This window comes from Heliangelus exortis, chromosome 7 (genome assembly GCF_036169615.1).
Source record: "Heliangelus exortis chromosome 7, bHelExo1.hap1, whole genome shotgun sequence".
In the NCBI taxonomy this organism is placed as follows: domain Eukaryota; kingdom Metazoa; phylum Chordata; class Aves; order Apodiformes; family Trochilidae; genus Heliangelus; species Heliangelus exortis.
This window is the reverse complement of record NC_092428.1, coordinates 12,513,270-12,532,376: the sequence shown is the minus strand read 5'-3', so window position 1 is coordinate 12,532,376 and position 19,107 is coordinate 12,513,270. Positions and strand designations below refer to the sequence as shown.

The 19,107-nt window shown below is 40.6% G+C and overlaps 1 protein-coding gene across 4 annotated transcripts in view; it reads right to left on the bottom strand.

The window, feature by feature from the left end:
* Positions 1–19,107, bottom strand: part of PRKG1 (protein kinase cGMP-dependent 1) — a 426,892-nt gene that overhangs the window by 363,815 nt on the left and 43,970 nt on the right. For all 4 annotated transcript variants that reach the window (XM_071748882.1, XM_071748881.1, XM_071748883.1 and 1 more), the window contains exon 2: positions 4,510–4,676. In XM_071748882.1, the coding sequence (XP_071604983.1) occupies positions 4,510–4,676 (167 nt within the window). The remainder of the gene's footprint in view (positions 1–4,509; positions 4,677–19,107) is intronic.

Sequence of the window (19,107 nt, the reverse complement as noted above, 5' to 3'; positions counted from 1 at the left end):
AACCTCCCATGCAAGGGGGTTGGAACTTTATGATCTTTAAGGTCCCCTTCACCCCCAGCTATGATCCTATTTTCAAGAAAATTAAATGCCTCTCAGTGACACTCATAAAAAAGGGTTTCTACAGTAGAGTTTTGTAGAGAATATAGTTTATAATCAGGGGTGGTAGGGTGGGTGTTAATAACTCAGAGGGCACAACATAATAAGCCAAAATGAACTAGTAAGGCTGTTCTCATAATCATAATCCAGCCCAGTTGATAATGTCTTCTTCCATTTCCATTACTTCATCATCACTCATTGCATTATGTCTCAACATAGACTATAAATTCTTCATAATTTTGTTTTGTAAAGAATTATGCATATTTATGGAGCTATCTAAACAACTTTAATTAAATTACAAGACCAAGCAAAGACTGGGAGAGAGCCAAGTCATACCCTCATATATAAAAGGCTGCCAGAAGAACAAGCATGAGCTAAATTGCCCAAAAGTTACAGGAATTGTTTTTGAGAGACATTTGTTTTAGAATCAAGAACTCAGGGGTAGTGTTTGGACCAACAATTAGAAACATCTGCTAAATTCAAGCAAGTAACAACCATAGTACCTCATCCTCAGATGTATTGTATAAAGGGTCATCTGCATACCAAGCTGTGTTCAATACTCCAAACCATAACAGAAACAGTTCTGTCCATAAATCCCCTCAGAATCCTCTCCAAGGAATGTGAAGAGGCCGAGCAGGAGATAAGTATACAATGATTTTGACAGTGTCCTGTTTTTGTGGGGTTTATCAAGGGAAAACACTGGATGCAACATGCAAAACCAGCTGTGTAGCCAAAATACTGTAAACTTGCCTCTGATGTGGTGGAGTTTCAGGAAGCAAGTATGGAGCTGTGAAGTGAAAAACTTCCACATTTTTACTTTGGAGAAAAATGCTAGTCAAATATTATTTTAAACCGCTTTTTTTATGGAGCAGATAATGCACCTCAGAGTAGTCTCTACATTCAAATGGAGGATTGAGAAACCTAAGTCCTATTTCCATGTAATGCTGGGGGTGGAAAAACATAATTTTCTTTGGCAGCCCCCACAGTCTACTTCATAAAGCAAAATAACACTTGAATGTGCAAAATTTAAAAATATTAAAAGCTGAAGGAATTGAACCTGCGCTATGTGAAAGAACTTCACCAAAAAAGGACAAACCATTAAAGCTGTTTTGGGAAACCACTTAAGAGCATTTGTAACTATACAGCATTACAAATTTGGCAAGAAACTATGTTTAAAGAAAGGCTTACTGCCTCGAAAATATTTTTGTTTGAAAGAACAATTTAAGAAATGAATTTGTGCGTGTACATGTACAAATTACCACACGAGTTATACATAACCTGTAGTTTTCCCATATTTGCTAAAAAAAATATGGGCAAGAGAGAAATCTCCATCCCCCTTGGTGTTACCTGGCCAAAATGTTTGCAAGTCTACCAGGTGCTTCACATCCCACCAACCCTGGTGTGTTATCCCAGTTTGTTGCCTTTACAGAGGGACCTGGACAGACTGGATTGTTGGGCTGAGACCAACTGCACGAAATTCAATAAGGCCAAGTGTTGGGTCCTGCATTTTGGTCACAACAACCCCAGGCGGCACTACAGGCTTGGAGAAGAGTGGCTGGAAAGTTGCCTGGCAGAAAAGGACCTTGGTGTATTGACTGACAGTCAGCTGAGTATAAGCCAGCAATGTGCCCAGGAGGCCAAGAAGGCCAATGGCATTCTGGCTTGTGTCAGAAATGGTGTGAGCAGCAGGACAAGGGAAGGGATCCTGCCCCTGTACTCAGCACTGGTGAGGTCCCACCTGGAGTACTGTGTTCAGTTTGGGGCACCTCTATTCACAAAGGACATTGAGGTGTTGGAGAAGGTCCAAAGAAAGGCAACAAAATTGGTGAAGGGTTTGGAAATCACAATCTGTGATTTGGAAATCAAAATCTGTGGCAGTAACAGCAGCTGCGGAGCCTTGTATTAATGGTCTGGATATGGTTATTCATTCCCATATCACTGCCTGTAACTGGAAGAACAAAGATCTGTGTGCCAGAATCTCTCACCACTCATCCCAAAGCCCTAAAGTCTCATTTAATTGCTCTACAACTACCAGTCATTATTTCCTCTCTTCCTACATGAAAGAACAGTAAGGGGTAGTAGCCCAAGGACCTCACCAGCCTAGGAAGTTTCCTAGGATGTCCCTAACCCAGACTCCAGGCAGACAGCACACCTCCATAGGAGAAGAATCTGCCCAATATATTGACCCCTCTGTTTCCCTTTAGAAGTGAGTCATCTGTTACTATAACCCTTCTTTTTTTCCTTCTGGGTGATGTTGAGATAAGAGTGGTAGGCTTTCTTGATCATGGACATATCTCTGGTGTATACCTCTGTGTCTTCATTTGGTTGGTTTTTCCTACCCAGAGCCTCATACCTATTTTTAACTGGCACTGGGGTTGGGGGTAAGGTGAGGAAGGAAGGAGGTTTTCTGCTGTCTCGACCATGAACTGTCCTCCATTTGCTCCTCTCATCCATGTTACTGCCTCTGGTCTGACGGGCAGGATGCAGGGGCCCTCTGATTCTGAGTACTATCAGATGGGTGCCTCCATTTCTGATTCAGGGAGGGCAGGGCCTGACTCCACCACTCTGTCTCCCGTTCAGCCTCCCTGATACTCCTCAACCCTTCAGCTACCTCTTGCAGTTCAGCAGCCCAGCAGAGGAGCTCAGCCCCCTGCTTGCAATACACACACAGCAATTACCATCACTGCCACTCACTGCTGCTCTCGCACTCCCTGCAGCCCATGACCTGGATGGCTGCGCGGTTCTGTGGGAACTTCTCTCCCAGTTCCCAGCTTCACTCTGGCACCTGCTGAGCACACGACCTTCTGCCAGGTAGAGACCATGGTAAGTCTCTTTCCCAGAGGGTGACAATGACCAACAGGACTCATCTGTCCCCTTGACAGAGCCACCCTTCCCCACACTGGCACCGTTCCCAAACCAGCACAAGCTGCTGCCCCGCCACACGCGCTATGAGCTCCCCTTCTGGTTTCGCCGCCCTTAAACCTCCCACGGTTTCCCCATCACACCCCAGCCCCATCATGCTTTCTGCCTCACACCTGGGACCTGTCAACTCCTACCAGGTCTCTCTGTTCTCCCTGGAGTTTTCCAGGCTCTGGGAACCCTCTGTTTGTTTCAAAAAGTACAGCTCGGTTACAGAGCTCACTGGTGCCGGTGTCACTACCGCACCGCTTGCAGTCTGAGTGCTGCATATATCCCTGACCCGGGATTCAGGGAGTCAGCAGACATCCCTGTGGGATGGCTCTGGCCAGCACACCAGGCCTGCTGTTTGCCTCAGAAGGTCACCTCCTGTGACAACTACACTCCTTTTTATTTTCTTAATGCACAGGGCTGCTTGTCTCAGTGACTCCCTGGATGGACCTTTATCAGCATCTTCATTTGCCAGGTCCTTCAGTTCCAGAGCCCCTTATCTATTGTCTATGGACAACTGGGAAAGGGGGGGCAGGATGGGGCCTCTTTTTTTTTTTTTTCTTTTTTTTTTTTTTATGTAAGCATTTATCCATTTGCATTGTACCAAATCAAACTTAGAACTTGCTTGTTGCATTATCCAAATAAAAACAGTAACATTTGCCTCAGAACTCATTTTCAGTCCCCCTCAGAAGAAGGGAGCTACACTAGATGGATATGAGGTTTGATCAAGCTTAGCAAGTCTTACAGATGAACAAGAACTTCCTTTAAAAAGAAAACACATACATAAAATATGCTCATTTTGACACATGAAGAGTTTGAAAACTTGGAAGGAGTAAGATACAAAATGCAAATAGCTGACATTTCTCAGAAACAGAGCACTGGAAACACTGATCCTGTTAAAAGACTTTCAGAAACCTGACAGGCCCCGAGAACAGAATATCCAGGACTCTTGTGTTCTGCCAAGAAAACAAAACCCTGCCACAACACACCGTGACAAATCAGATGTGCTAAACTGCAGATGCTACACAGATTTTGTGCACAGAACAGAAAAATACCATTTACTATTATACAATTAATTGCTTTTGCAGAAAGCCTGATGTGCTTTATCAACATCTATAAGCTTGTCCTCACAATGCCCTACCAGAAACTGAGCCATGACCATATTTTTCCTGTTTTGCAGTCACTTCCCATTTCCATAACCTCAGTCCTTCTGTTAAGTCTCTATACAACAAACCATTGGTATTGCCCTTTAAGCCAAAGAACTATAGTGGAGCTTTATTCCAACAGATCTCAGTGCAAGATTATTAGCTTTCACCCTCCTTTAAATAGTAAGGCACACAAATCTAGTCAGAAATTTTCCAGGCAAAAGTAGTCCACGCAATTTTCCAACAACCATATTTAGACATCTTTAATCTGTTTCTTTGAAATTACTTTTCCCATGAAATAAACTTTTCATCTCTGTATGTTATGAAAAAAGGAAATAAATATTAGCTTTTTAAACTGTACCTTCCATGACATAAACCAGGGAACCCACATCTCCTTCCTTGATAATGCAGCTGTCTTTGCCATACTCCACAGGATACATACAATCCACAATCTCCTGAATCTGAGACAGTTCCAGATTCTTCATGAAGTCATTGTCGAGGATTGCTTCCTTTATTAACTCCTTGGACCTGGGGCAAAAAAAGACAAAATTTATCCACGTGTCCATTAGCTGAGCTCATTAATAGCATATGAAATATAGTGCAACCACAAGGTGCCCCAATGAGTATATTCTTGGAAAAAATTTTCCCTAAAAATCTGATGAAGTCCACCTGCAGAGAATTAACGGAAAATACAGAAATGTTAACTTGTAATTACTTTTTGTACGTAAGTTTTAGATATACCAAGTATTTAAACAAAAATAGATTTCATGTGATTGCAAGATTATCTTAGCTACCTTTCACATCTATAGTAACACAAAAGAATAACAGTTACTTGTAGTATCTCCCATACACAAAACTGAAAGCAAACACAAACAAGCAGTTAAAGGATTTACTACTTAGTTTATTATATTTTCTATTAAATTATACAAACTGGAGCAAACAAAGGCATGATAATGCACTCTGAATATTAATCAAATACCAAAAGCTGTTATGTACTCTAGAAGAGGCACCACTATTACAACAGTAACACCACCATTAATTAATTTCTGATGGCTAAATGGGAAATTCCAAAGTTATAGTATTGCACACAAAATCATATATGCAGTTTTGGTTTGGTACGTGACAGGGTTGGAATTCTGGAGTTCTTACCAGCTACTTTACAAAGCTGAGTAAAGAATGAGTTGTTTCTGAAGTTACAGATTCCCAAACTCAAAGTTCAGGCATTCTCTGGATGACTACCCAAACGGGTATGTAATGCAACCTGCTCTCTAGAAGTGCCTCTGCCAGTGTCATGCTATGACAAAAAACATGCAACAAAACCACCAATGTGTTTTTTTGCTGATTTCTACACCTAAAATGCTCAGCACACGGTGAGTCACGTGCAGGTGAACCCTCCAATCTTCCCTTCAGACTGTCAATTTTGTCATCCATCTGCTAATGCAGTGTCACGACCATGTTATGACATTTTTCAAAGAGACTCCTATAGCAACCCAGGCAGAAGAACAACTGAGAATGCTTAATCCATATTGAGACCAAAACTGAAGCCCCTATAACACCTAAAGGCTGAATACCAGGTCCTAAACCCTTAATTTCTACTTGCCAACATGAATGCAGCCCAGGCAGCTGACAGCCACCTGCCAAGATTATGCATTTAGAAGAGTTTTATCACTTTGAAATATGAATATGAAACTAGGTTTGCAGAGAAAGATGCATTATTGGATCATGTCTTCTTGAAAAAAGAATCAAATTGGGATTTCAGAAGCCCAAAACCAGCCAAGACAGGCTTGGAGCTATTTTGCTTCTGGTAGAGTCCTTTTAAAATAAACATACCTCGAGGTTTTATGCAGCACAGATTCAATTTGTTAACATTTAAGGTGCTTGTTATGCTTTAGTTAGCTTTCAACAAAACACCTTACTCCATATCTGAGTCCACCAGTACTGACCCAGCCAAAGCCCAGGACTGGAATGAGATCCAGAACTGTCAAGTGCTATCTGCAAGATGACCTGGGCTGCTACAAAGCTCTCTGGCTCTTGAGAAGTTTGACTTCATATCCCGTCACTTCAATTCCTCGTGCATGCAAATAAAAACCACCAGAAAAACAGAGACCGTTTTTACTTCTTGCTTTCAGTAATGCAGGAAGCTGGTAATTTTAAGACTGACGATAGAATCACAAAATGGTTTGTGTTGGGAGGCCCCAACCCCTCTGCCATGGCCATGGACATCTCCCACTAGCCCGGGTTGCTCCAAGCTCCATCCAACCTGGCCTGGACCACTGCCAGGGAGGGGACAGCCACTGCTTTGCAGGATAACTTGGGCCACTGTCTCACTACCCCATAGAGTGAAGAATTTCTTCCTAATATCTGACTCAAATCTACATTCTTCAAGGTTAAAGCCATTAAACCAGATGACAGATAACCCAATGGACTCATTCCCTCATCCTGTGCTAGAGCAAGAGAATGGTTTCTATGCTATGCCTCAACTCAGCACTGCTCTTTTGGTCTTATTCACCCCCACAGGTCACCCAAATCCTCCCAAGAAAGGCAATTAATTATTATTATAAACAGCATTACTCAACCTTCCTGCTGAAGAAGAAAGCATAATAAAAGCTTTAGCATTAGTCATAACAACTAACACTGGAACTCCAGCCATTTGTTTCATTACACGACTCAAAAAGGCTTCTTCCTTGATAAAATAAAGTCAGTCTCTCAACCGGAGTGCTTGTGAGGATACCTACAAGACTCCAGGAGGGAATTCAGACATAGTTCAAGTCAGACCTCTCGTTATTTTAAGAGACCTTCAGCAAAAAAAACCTGCTGCTCTTATTGCAATCCAGCAAAGCAAAGGATTTGAGAAGGATCCAGGAAACGTGGTCTAAATGACAGTGAAGGAGCAGTGCAGGGTTTAGGAAAATCCACTGCAAGCCTGTTTTGAGGAGAAGTAGCAAAATATACCCAAGATGAACAAACCTTGGGCTTTTATGAGCTTAATAGTGTTAGTACAGATTAAGAGTACATCTGGCCCTCATGGTATATCTGATTCATAGCCTCTGCCTTTCAATACAGAAGTATCAGAGAAATTAAAGTTCAGGTGTCCACCAAGTCATTCAAACCCTTTTAACAACAATACAAAATATATCCATTAAATGGAAACACATACTGGCCAGGATACCAGCAACATTCATCTCTGCCACATCTAAGCATATTAAAATTAAATATCTCCATGGAATGGTCTGGATAATAACTCAGTCATGCTTGAGTATAACCAAAACAGATATCATTTAAAGATAATTAGTTAAAATGAGACCTCTAACAGAAAGAGCAAAGCATGAGAGAAAAGCACCCCTTGCTGCCATAAACAGTGGCAGGAACCTGGGTCACCTTGCGACCCAGCTGCATATTTATGTGTATTTGCTCAGACTAACCTATGCTTCTATGTTTATAAGGAAATAGTCTATATGTCTTAAAAATAAAATAAATTAAAAAAAAAGAAAAAATTAGTTGTTACATATAACTGAAAACTAGCTGATATTAAAAACACAATATCATACAGACAGAAGCAGTTACTCTATTGTTCTCTGCAAGATAATATTCATCAACCTAATAATTCAAAAAAATTATTCATGCAATGTAGATTACCATTCACACATACTTGCACATGCCAGGCCTTCAGCAACTTCTACATCATTTTATTAGAAAGTTTTCTTTCAATATAATTCACAGGTGCAATTTTGGATAGTTTTTTTTCCTTTTTGTATGAAATGAAACTCAAAGCATATAAATTAAATCACAGTTCACCATTTTCCATAATAAATGCTTTTCTAAACTGCACCATTCCTTAATCATCATCATTAGTGTTTTAAACCAGTACCTATCCCAGATACACATATTTGTGAATACACAAATATACCTAATAATACAAAAATTATTTAAAATGGCCAAAACCACACTCCTGCTATTGCAAGCATTTTAAACAAGATGCAGCTGTTTCATTGCTTCTTATTTTCAAATACTACTTTTTTTCTGTATTTTCTGATTGAAGTTTCTAATAGAAACAATCTGCAAACAAAAACAGTATTCGTCAGGGATCAGGGAATTATTGTCAGGGAACTATTTCCAGATGACCCTGTTTTAAGAAAGGGGCATTTTCATGAGTATTTACTTAGGGCTGGAGCGAACAGCTCGTAACACAGAGAGTCATTCTGAGCAGAAAGCACTCACTTTTTGTCACCTTCCCTTTCCAGAGCTAGGAACCTGACACTAAGCCATCACAGCTTTTCTGAAAGATTAATGATCGAGCACAACAGAGACTTAATGAAGAGCTGAAAAGGGCAGAATCCTCTGTGATACATCCTTTCCCAAATCAGTTTAAGTCCATCACAGTAATTAATAAGGCAACAGGAGGAACAAGCTAATTACTTTCTAATTTACAGAAGTCATCCAAAAAGCACCTTAAGAAATTTGCTAAAAATATACTATAAACCTCTACCCCTGGCTGCCAGTGCCTGACAGAAGAAAAGCATATAAATATGTGTTAATTTATACACCTCCTAATCCTATGCAGGCTGCTCTAGTCCTCCAGTCAGAGGAGAGCTTGCTACCAATTCCTCCAACCATGCCAGCGTGACTGCTCAGGAGCAGAAAAATGCCATAAAAAAATTCAGCCCTCTTTTCTGTCTCAGCAGCAAGGGGCCCTGCACTGAAGTTTCAGCTGTGCTGGAAAAGTCTTGTATTAAAGGTTTACTTGTTGCAGAGGCCATAAACTGCAGAATTTGACTGAGGGGTTTTGTTCAAAACCCTGCTGCTAACATCCACTGCCTACTCATCATGCACAAAAGCAGAAGATAAGTATTTTGGTTTGGAGCAAATGTGAGCAAACAACCTAAGATATTATGCAGCCCTAGATAAGAAGCAAAGCTAATGAATGCTACAGGGGGTTGTAACAGAGTAAAATACCAAAGCCTGTGTTACAGCCTGCTGGTACTCTGATGGTTCAAAGAGCAGAGTGGTCTTGTCCAGCTCCTCACCCACAGCAAAAAACCCATCTGTGTTCTCTTTCTGCCACATAGCACAAATATTAGAACAAAAAAGTTAATCTTCATCCTAAAAGGTCTGGTTTTGACACTGAAAAAGCTGCTCGCTGAGTTCCAGGAAGGGAAGAATTTAAGTGCAGATGGCAAGACTACTGCAGTAGGCACCTAAGGAGGCTTAAGGAATGGCAAGGCTCTCCTCATCATGAACTGTGCTGGCACAGTGTCAGCTTGTGTTGGAGTTCACAGGAAGCTGAGGTTCAGTTGGAGTGACACAAGGATCATTATTCATGTAACCTAATTAGCTAGTAAGATTTGATTTAGCAGGGGTGGATGAAGAAGAATAGAAGAAATGTAAAGTTCAATTTAGACAGCACTGACACAGAGCAGATGGAAGCTGATTTGAATTTTATGATATTAACAAACACACCACCACAGCTATGTACCAAAGCCATTTTAACCCACCAGCAGGACAAATGAAAAACAGTGTACTAGGCAGACAGGTTGGAAGATGTCTCCAAAAAGGCAAATTACGTTTTAATAGTCAAGAAGAAGGAAAAAAAACTACACAAGATGTTCTGTTTTCTTTAGCTGTCCCTCTCTCCAAACTTTTTGAATAAAACTTTTCAATATGAACTTTTATGCCAATACTAATGAGGGGAAGAAGTTGTTTTGGTTTTTTTTCATCAAGTCAGCCAACTACTACTGCTGACCTAAAGCTTCATATTTAGGAGGGAAAGAGGATTTTGACCAATCAGAGACAGAACTCCTTGTCTGGGCTGAAGTTTAAAGTGCTGCTCCCTGGCAGATGAGAACTCCTGATTTACTCATACAATAAACCTTGCTCAAAACTACTACAACCAGTGCTATGTTTTTTGTGCTGTTTCATCACTGATGTAAAAATCCAAATTAAATGCACATGTACATCCTTTATAACCATCCACCAGCTAAACCTATGTAGAAACTCATGCCCAAGCACTACCTTTTTGGGAGCTTCCATATCGCTCCACACGGGATTAACCTGATTTCAGTAGACAAGAAACATGGAAAAAAATCTGCAGCCTCTGACCTAGAATATGATGACTGATATAAGAGTCCAGACAACCCCTAAAACAACCATCTGTTTAAAATCCAGACTCTGAAATGTTTAAAAGTGTTTACTTCTACAAAATGTAGCCATGGAAAAAAAATACTTCTTTAAAAAGAAAAAACATGGCTAAGTAACACATCTGCTCCAGATTTCCAGAAACTATGCAGCAGGATACAAATAAACTGCAAAAAAGTATTTAACACGTTTGTTTTTTTTTAAGTTATACCGAGACATACCTGCATTTCATAAGGTTGTATCCCTTCCAAGGAACACAAAAAAAAAAGGCTGTAAGTTTGGAGAAAGTTGGGGAAAGCTCTTTGCTCAAAGTCCTCATTCACACAGCTTTCAACTATATTTTAAGCCCTTGTGTACTCAAGAGTATGTAAGAATAGAACATAGATTCACATACTCCTCCAGAATAGGACTCCAGCATTTCATTTTCCAGTCAAGTTAGCACCAAAACACTGGAATTACCAGTTATGAACCTTTTCATATCTTTAACTAATAGAACTAAAAAAAAATCTGATAGTGACTAACAATAGAACAAGGGGTAATGGTTATAAACTAGAACATATATATAATACTTTTGCATTCAAAAAGTGAAATAATTAAAAAAAAAAAAAAAAAAAAAGAAAAAAAAAAAACCAACAAAACTTAAATCCTCTTTCACTTACACTGAATTTTTTTGTTAGTATAAAAAGACCTGTATTTTTTATTACTGCCTTGGTTGGTTAATTCTTGCACATTAACATGTCTCACCACACAGATCTTAATTTACCACCCTTTTCTGGGCTAGTATTTTACATCCCACAAAAAATCAGGTTTACATTCTAGAAACATTAGCAAGCTCAGTATAAAAAAAACCAAAAAAAACCAAAGGCAGCTCTTGCCAACACAATTTGCCAACTTCTGAAATATCTGACACCTCCAAGGAACTGCCACAATCAATACCTCCAAACAGGATCGATTTATTACCGGTAGCAAAGAGCAGAACTTTGGGGCAGCTAACTATAGGTGAAAACACATAAAAGGAGCAACGAGGTGTGTATCAGATTCCTGGCCCATAAAAAGAAGAAAAAGAAAAAAAAAAAAGTGGTGTTATCCCAATGCATCTCAAAGTTCTGGTGCTCACATGCATGCAACTGAGCTAGACACTTTTTGCACCAACACAGCAGAGAAAGCATATGTACCCATATGTTGCAGCACCAAGGGTTCCAGCAACAATCCAAACTCTTCCAGGAGACTTCGTTTAGCAAGACGGAGTCCTGGAGATGCAGACAACACACCTGGAAGGTCAGAGGGTACATCTTGAAAAGAACCACCTACTTTAAAAGCAAGTGTTTCTCCATCAGTCAAACAATTACCCACATGTGTTTCCACTCCTGGCTGCTCCACCCAGAGAACTCTGACTGGAGGAAGTTAGGAGGAGTCTGGCTAAATGCCAACTAAACCAGTTCCCCCGAGTTTATTAAGCATATGTTGAGGTCTGCATGGCTTCAGAGTGATAAAGGACCATGTGGATAGAGAACTGCATTCAGATGTCCTGAAGAGGGAAGTGACTGATAGCCTCCATGGAGATGGTCTTTTCCTTGGTAGAATAAGCAGGAAATTTGCCAAGAGGATGATAGCCTCAGAGCAAAGACAGCTCATCCTCATCTCTTGGACTGGAGGCTACTAACAAATCACAAGCTTTTCGAAATGTACAGTTGTCCAGGTGAAATGAATGTCCCCTGCACAAGCACCTTGATCTTCCTTGGCATAAGAACATCGAAAATGAACATTGTCACAGCAGCATAAATACATAGTTGCTTCCAGTGTAAATTTAGGCTGAGGTTTCACACAAAATGTGATCTATGTGGGGTAAAAAACTGACAGAGATTTAACATCACTTATCTCATTCACTCAACACTTCTGGTGGATGTTCCAGTCACTAGAAAACCTGCTTCAGATCTTTTGCTTTTCAGCTGCCTGGAAAAGTCCCCAGGTTAAATGCCACAGATGTACAACAGCAAACTGCAGACAAGCACTTGGAGCCTTAGCCTTCCAATAAATATTCTTAGAGATTTTAGAGAGAAATATTTCTTCCTGCTTTATGAGTCAGTAAAAGGATTGACATTAGCAGCCATGCTTTAGAGGTAAATGTTTGAAAGACCTATGGGATTAGCTAAATAAGGAGCCAAGGAACAGCCTGCAGGTATTTAAAGGCAAGCACTGTTGCTGATGCCTTCTCAAAGAGGGGTCACTTTGGGATACAGCAGTCCTGAGCTGAGCTGTGGGAGCACCATCCTGCACACTCTGTCTAGCCTGCTAATAAACCAGATTACAGCCAGGCAAGCACCTGTTGGCAGACAATATGAACTCTAAACAACCACACAACTTGATAATGTTTAAATGGAGAAAGAACAGCAGCAGGAAGCATGGGAGGTATCTGTGGAAAAGCAGGAAGGCCGGGGCAGGTAGCAGGGCAGTACCAGGGACAACTTCTTTCCCAGCAAAATCATACTGGGGAGGGACTGTCACGTTCATAGAATGACAAAATGGTTTGGGTTGGAAGGGACTGTAAATATGATCTAGTTCCAACTCCCCTGCCATGGGCAGGGTCACCTGGCACCAGATCAGGTTGCTCCAAGCCCCAGCCAACCTGGCCTGGAATACTTCCAGGGATGGAGCAGCCACAGCTTCTCCGGCAATGTTATCCTCTAATTTGCATTCCCACTGGGTAAGCATTGACTGTCACTATCCTGCTGAGCTATGAAGAGTATCCTGACAGCAACTACCTCATGTAAGATGCTTTTTTTGTCCAGACATGCTCATGCTGATCTTGTTTTAGGAAGGCTACTAAGAATCCCAAGTCTGTCATGTTGCCTTTGACTCTAACCAAAAAAAGTTACAAACTCTGAAGCAGAAGGATGCAGACTTGGGTGCTGCCCTTACAGAAAAGCACAGCAGTGTCTCTGCTGTCCCAGGGCCATAGCAAGGATGCCCAGCTACAAACCAGGCATGAGCAGCACAAGATGACCACCATCAGAGAAGTAGGCTTCACACAAAAAAACCAAAAAACAAACAAACAAAGATAACATAACCCCAAGTTGGGAAGTTGCAGCCTCAGGGCAAAACATAAGGCTTGGGCTACCTACAGGAGACAAGAGGAGATGTCCTGAAGAGTCAGAGAAATTTCCCTAATTCCCATGAGCTATGTAAGACGAGCTCTAGGTATACCTGCAGATTCTACCCCACCCAGAAATAATTAAACAATTAAAATAGTTGTTTTGAAAAATAATAGTGGCAAATATGACATCCGAAGAGGGGCACCAAATTCATGTTGAAGGAACTAAGAGCTTTGAATGAATTCATGAAATGGTCCTTTTTTGATTAAAATAACTGATCTGATAAAGTTACTGAACCAAAAAATTGATCAAAACGTCCTCCAGCAGAGTTGAATGCTTCCAGGAATTTCATCTTGAAAGGATACTGAGGTGAAAATGTTGTATTTCTTGGAAACGGAAGGATATTTTTCCACAAGCAGCATATTAGTAACCCCACATTTCATGGTCTCACTTGTCTTCAGGGAACAACAGTGGGAATGGACATACGAAGATAAAAGAAGGATGCAGCAACAAAACACCCCCTGCCCAGCAAAGGAACAGCATGATCCCCAGAGAAATTATCCCACTGAGCAAATTTTGGAGTTCACTCAGTAAGAGGGATGAGCAGGTCTGACCTACTGGTGTCACAGACATAATCCCAGCAAGGAAGACACTGAGGTATTTCCAAGGGAAAGCTCTTCCCTTTACAAACAGGATCATTTCAATGAGAAACAAGAGCACCGATCGTTTCCTAAGGAGAGACAGCAACATGAATTAAGCAGATTGCTGTTGAAGCTCCTTTGGTGAGCCAAGAAAACCATTCCTTTAATAAAAAAGTGATATCCAAGATCCATTCTGCTGAGAGGTGAGTGATGGGAAGCATATGCATTTGCCATCACAGGACAGGCTCTGCAGACAGGCAATAAGGCTCCCTTCCCAGAGATAGGGTACATGAAATATACTTGCAGCTTGTCCCTGTCACATATGTGGATGGCAGAAATTCCCTTTCAGCCACAGTAAATGCAAAGACTACAAATGAAGAAGGGATGGGATGGTAAAAGCATAAGAAAAAAGGAGATAGACAGGTACTAATTTGTGAGTAGGGATACTATGAATGCATACAGCACTGAGGATTTGAAAGAGTAAAGAACCACATGTTAGAGAAGAGGATAGGGTTACTCATATCCCACAAAAAGGAAAGCAAGGCAGTTTCAAAAGCTTTAGAAAGTATTCTAACTTTAACCCTCAAGCCTCTGGAATGGTCACCTTACACAACTGCACATGGTAGACTTGGAAAAACAACCCACTGGTACAAATGATGCTTTGGATCTAGGATTTGATGTACCAGGTGAACATCAAATGAAGATATTATTTGGCCATCACTGTCCCATCCTTCACTGCTTCTAGAGTGCTAACAGGAACTCAGTCACATATGTTTCTCCCAAAATATTTCCAATGTGTGATGTGGGGAACATCAAACTGCTTGCTCTGTAGTGATTTGAAAGAACCCACTACAACACAAGCTACAGCTATGGGCTGTATCAGTGTCCCTGTTCCCTAGAATTTAGAATTAAAAGTGCTGTCAGTCTGCTACCCAGGTCCTTAACAGAAAACCTTTGCTTCTTGGTAGTGCCCCTTCTAAATGACACCAAAAAAAAAGAAACCGATCTTGAGTCTGAAAACTGTGCCAGATAAGAGAAGCCAGAAGAGGACACAGAATTGTTACCTTTATCTGCATCACATGAGCACATAAGGCAAAATTTTCTACATGCCTAATGTAGTTTTATGATTATTTCCTTTTTCTTGCATAGCTGTCTTGAACTTTCTCTCCAATTTCCCCAAACCCTTTATGTCTCATCACCTTCCCACACCATCTTCAAGCTCAGAAATTATCTACAACAGCTCTGGATCATCTTCCTTTTCTCATCTAAGTACCTTCCTTGAAATTACTAGTGCATCAGATTTGGTGGAAAAGGAAGCAAAAAAAACCACACATGAAAAAGCAGAACATTAAATCAGTGCATCATGATGAAATGGAAATAGTGGTCCTTCTGCTATGGCACACGTGGCTCTCCAGAGAAACAGTCAATTTCCTCTGTCCCAGATATTTTACAGGACTAGGAATGTAGGGTTCTTTCCCTTTCTGAAAAGCACCATTACAACTCTTCCATATTTTGAGCTTGTTCCACGTTCCTCAGGCTGAGTTTAGGAAAGATTTACAGGAAGGAATACACAGAAAGATCTAACGAGATGGAGAAAATGTCTGTGCCAAGGAGTTATTTTGGTATATGAAATAGGAACTACTAGAGTGAGCTGAAGCAATTTCAGATCTCATTTAACTCCAAGAGACCTAAAGAGTGTTACTTGATAAATATTTAAGTGCATTTTAAAGATTTTCAGATAGTTATTTCCTCCAAACTCAAAAGTGGGTACAATCTTGTTGCATCTATACTAATATACCACATATTCACAAGCAGAACCATGATTAGAATCACCAGCCCAAGTGAGTGTTACACCAAAGAGCAATGAAAGTAACTGACATTGAAAATACTGAAAAAACACCTCACCTTAGCGAGTTCATGCAAACTTTTGAAGTCAATGAGGAAATGGCAGAAATTTTGGATTTTGGGTTGGGGCTTATACCTAAATTCAGCCTATTGTCTCCTCTCAGCCAGCAAACAGCAACAGTGGACAGAGAAAACAGAAAAACTCCATGGCAATAGCAAGGAGCAGCAGCTGATCTTTATGCACAGCAATGTTTGTCTAGGGACCCACACCTTCATGTCTGCCTTTAGAGCAAGTTTGAAATACCCTTTATTTTCTATGCACTTCAGCTTATTTACTCTTATGCAAGCACTGTGCATCTCTGCTCACCCTACAAAGCCATTTTCAATAGCTCTGATGAACAGACAGATCTTTGGAAATGCATTTCAATTTCTGTATTCACAGAATTCTGAGACAGATTCACTCTGGAAAGGAAAACTCCCAAGTTTTTCCATTACGAAACACTAAGTAACAGGCATCAAGCTTTTCCAGCTAAAGTGAATTTTGCCTGCTTTTTTCATTCTTACCCCCCTATCACAACAATAAAATTATCCTCTTCAACCCTGGTATCCCTTAGGACAACAGCTCTGTAAAAACATAAGGTGTAACATACCTATATTGATGCAAAAAAAGCAACACTGAGGTTTTGTTTCTCTATGATTCCAGCAGCTGGCTCAGCAAACCACAGCACTTCATTCCTGCTGCTCTGTGACACTCCTGCTCAAAGCCAAGGCAAAAGACCTCAGGAACACAACAGTTCACTTTCATCTACCATTTGCATTTCATCTGCATTTTTTTCACAGCAGTCTGAGAGCAGGTGTATACAGTAATAGTCTGTCTAAATCCTACTTGGACAATTTGCATTTCTCCCCTAACAGCACTGTATTAATAAAACAGGATATTCTATTTAGACAGCTCCCCCTCCAATCTGAGTTAAGGTATGTACACAACTTTATTTACACTGAGGAGAACAGGAATATGAATGTTTATTTGTTCTTCACTTGCATTATAACAACTATTATTTTCTGAACACTCTATACAACATTTTTACCTGCTGTTTGGGTAAGCCACAGCTATAAATCCTGCTTGGCTGTCAAATAAGGAGAAAGCTTTGCATTATCATTTGGGCAAGGAAGTGAACTGCCAGGAACAGCAAAGGGGCCTAGGGACAAGAAGGGATTTAACAGGAATTAATGTGCTTAACCTGGATCCCACAGACAAAATCACTGCCATACTTCTGCCACCTTCCTGTAATGGAAGGCTGCCCCAATGATCTGTGCTTTCACACACATTACTGAGGAGGTCAGACAAGGAAAATGACAACAGAGGAAGCTGGCAGTGGTCAAATCTTCCTTGTTTGTTTGTTGTTTGGGTTTTGGTTTTTTTTAAGCCAGCTTCATGTTATTTAATTTTGTCCAGTGAACAGTGATCCCAAAGTAAACACGTTTTATGATCATACTGATGATTATGCCACAGTAATACACAGAGAGACCTATGCATAAAACTGCTGCAATGACCCAGGTAATAGCACCTATGGAGATGCTGGCACTGCTAAAAGCCCAGACAGGACTCTGAGGAAGGCAGCAAATGAACAAGCAAAATCAAAATCCCATATAAATCAATCCAAATTTCAGCACTTAGTGCTATGAGTTACATTTAAGTCACAATACATAATAAATTTCTCTACTGATGTTGGGTAGGAAATTGAATTCCTGATGACATTTCATCTTCAATAGTCTCGTACCATGGCCTCTAAGATCCAGTAAAAGCCTGGCAGATGAGGGCTGTCCTGTGCCATCACACCAACCGCAAAAAAACCCCAAAAGTACAATAAAACCCCCAAAAGTACAATAAAAAATGCAGGAAGGTACCTCCCTGAGTTTCAGTTTTACAGTTGTCATATTTTTTCCCCAAGCAGTTCAGAGAAGTCTGTAAAGGCAAGACAGGTCAAGGAGAACAAAGAAGTTCCAGAGAGAATTACTACCTGCAGGTAGTTTCATTTTTTTTCAGACAGCTGTGCCCAGCACACCAAGCTGGAAGTTACTCAGCAGAAATCCCAAGTAACCATCTATAACTTCCAAGAATCAAGTGAGGCTCCATGTAGCTTTTAGTCTAGAAAAAGAAACCAGGAGGTTTCTAGCCTGAATTTTAACTATTCAAAACTGTCAGCTTTTCACACTCTTGGCACACCTGTAGTAGACATAAGGCCAGTTTTAAAGATTCTGTGATTTACTCTCAGGTTAATATGGAAATAAAACTTTAAACAAATATGCCATTAGCCTGTACCTGTGTTAAGTTTTCTTATTTAGGTGCAGACTTGAGGAAAGCTTTTGTCCCTGTGGAAATCAACATCCCTTAAATGAGAGCACTGAAATTAGGAATGACACTCACATTCTAATCACCCAGTGATCATTCTTAGGGAGGAACAAACATAGTTAACAAACATATTTGCTGGAATACAAAAATTAAGACAATGCTGGTTAACCAGCACTGAAAGCCAAACAGAACAAAGTCTGCAATGATAGGGGCAAACCAAAGCTTGTGCTGGCCACCATTTTCTTCTTCTCAGGTACCGAGTGCCCCAAGATGCCCAGCTTCTTGTAAAAGAGGAGGTAAAAGTATATGGACAGCACAAGTATGTCAGAAGAGGGAAAAAAAAAAAAAACAAAAAAACCCCCAAAAAAACCAAAAACAACAACGAATAAGCTAACTGTACTCTGGACACCCCTGAAGTTCCAAGAAGCACCTCATGCAGGCAGATTAAATCTTCCTTGTCAAACACAGAAGAGGATTGCTGCAGATCTGAAGATTCCCTTTCCTAATCTGCTCTGGCAAGAGGACTATGCTATTTGCTTCCTTTAAAAAAATTAAATTTTTGCATACGTGAATAAAAGTCTAACCATACAATCATTACCACCAGTAATGCCAGGAAAAGAGGCCACTGCAAGCTCAAAATGTGATGTAAAATGCTTTGTACAAGGGAAGATGCTTTTTTTTAGCTCACACTTTCTATATGGATCAATGAGGCTTTGGTCAGGAAGCATTTTGGGGGGTTTAGGGTTTTGGTTTTTTAAAGCACTGTTTTATAACTAGAGCAGCCTATGGATGTATTGTTTACTTAGGGCTGAGGAGAGAGAACAAGGCTGGACCAAGGCTGTGGGCCTAGGAGCTTGTCTTCTCTTTTTTTCCAGCTGTGACAAACATCCTCTCCC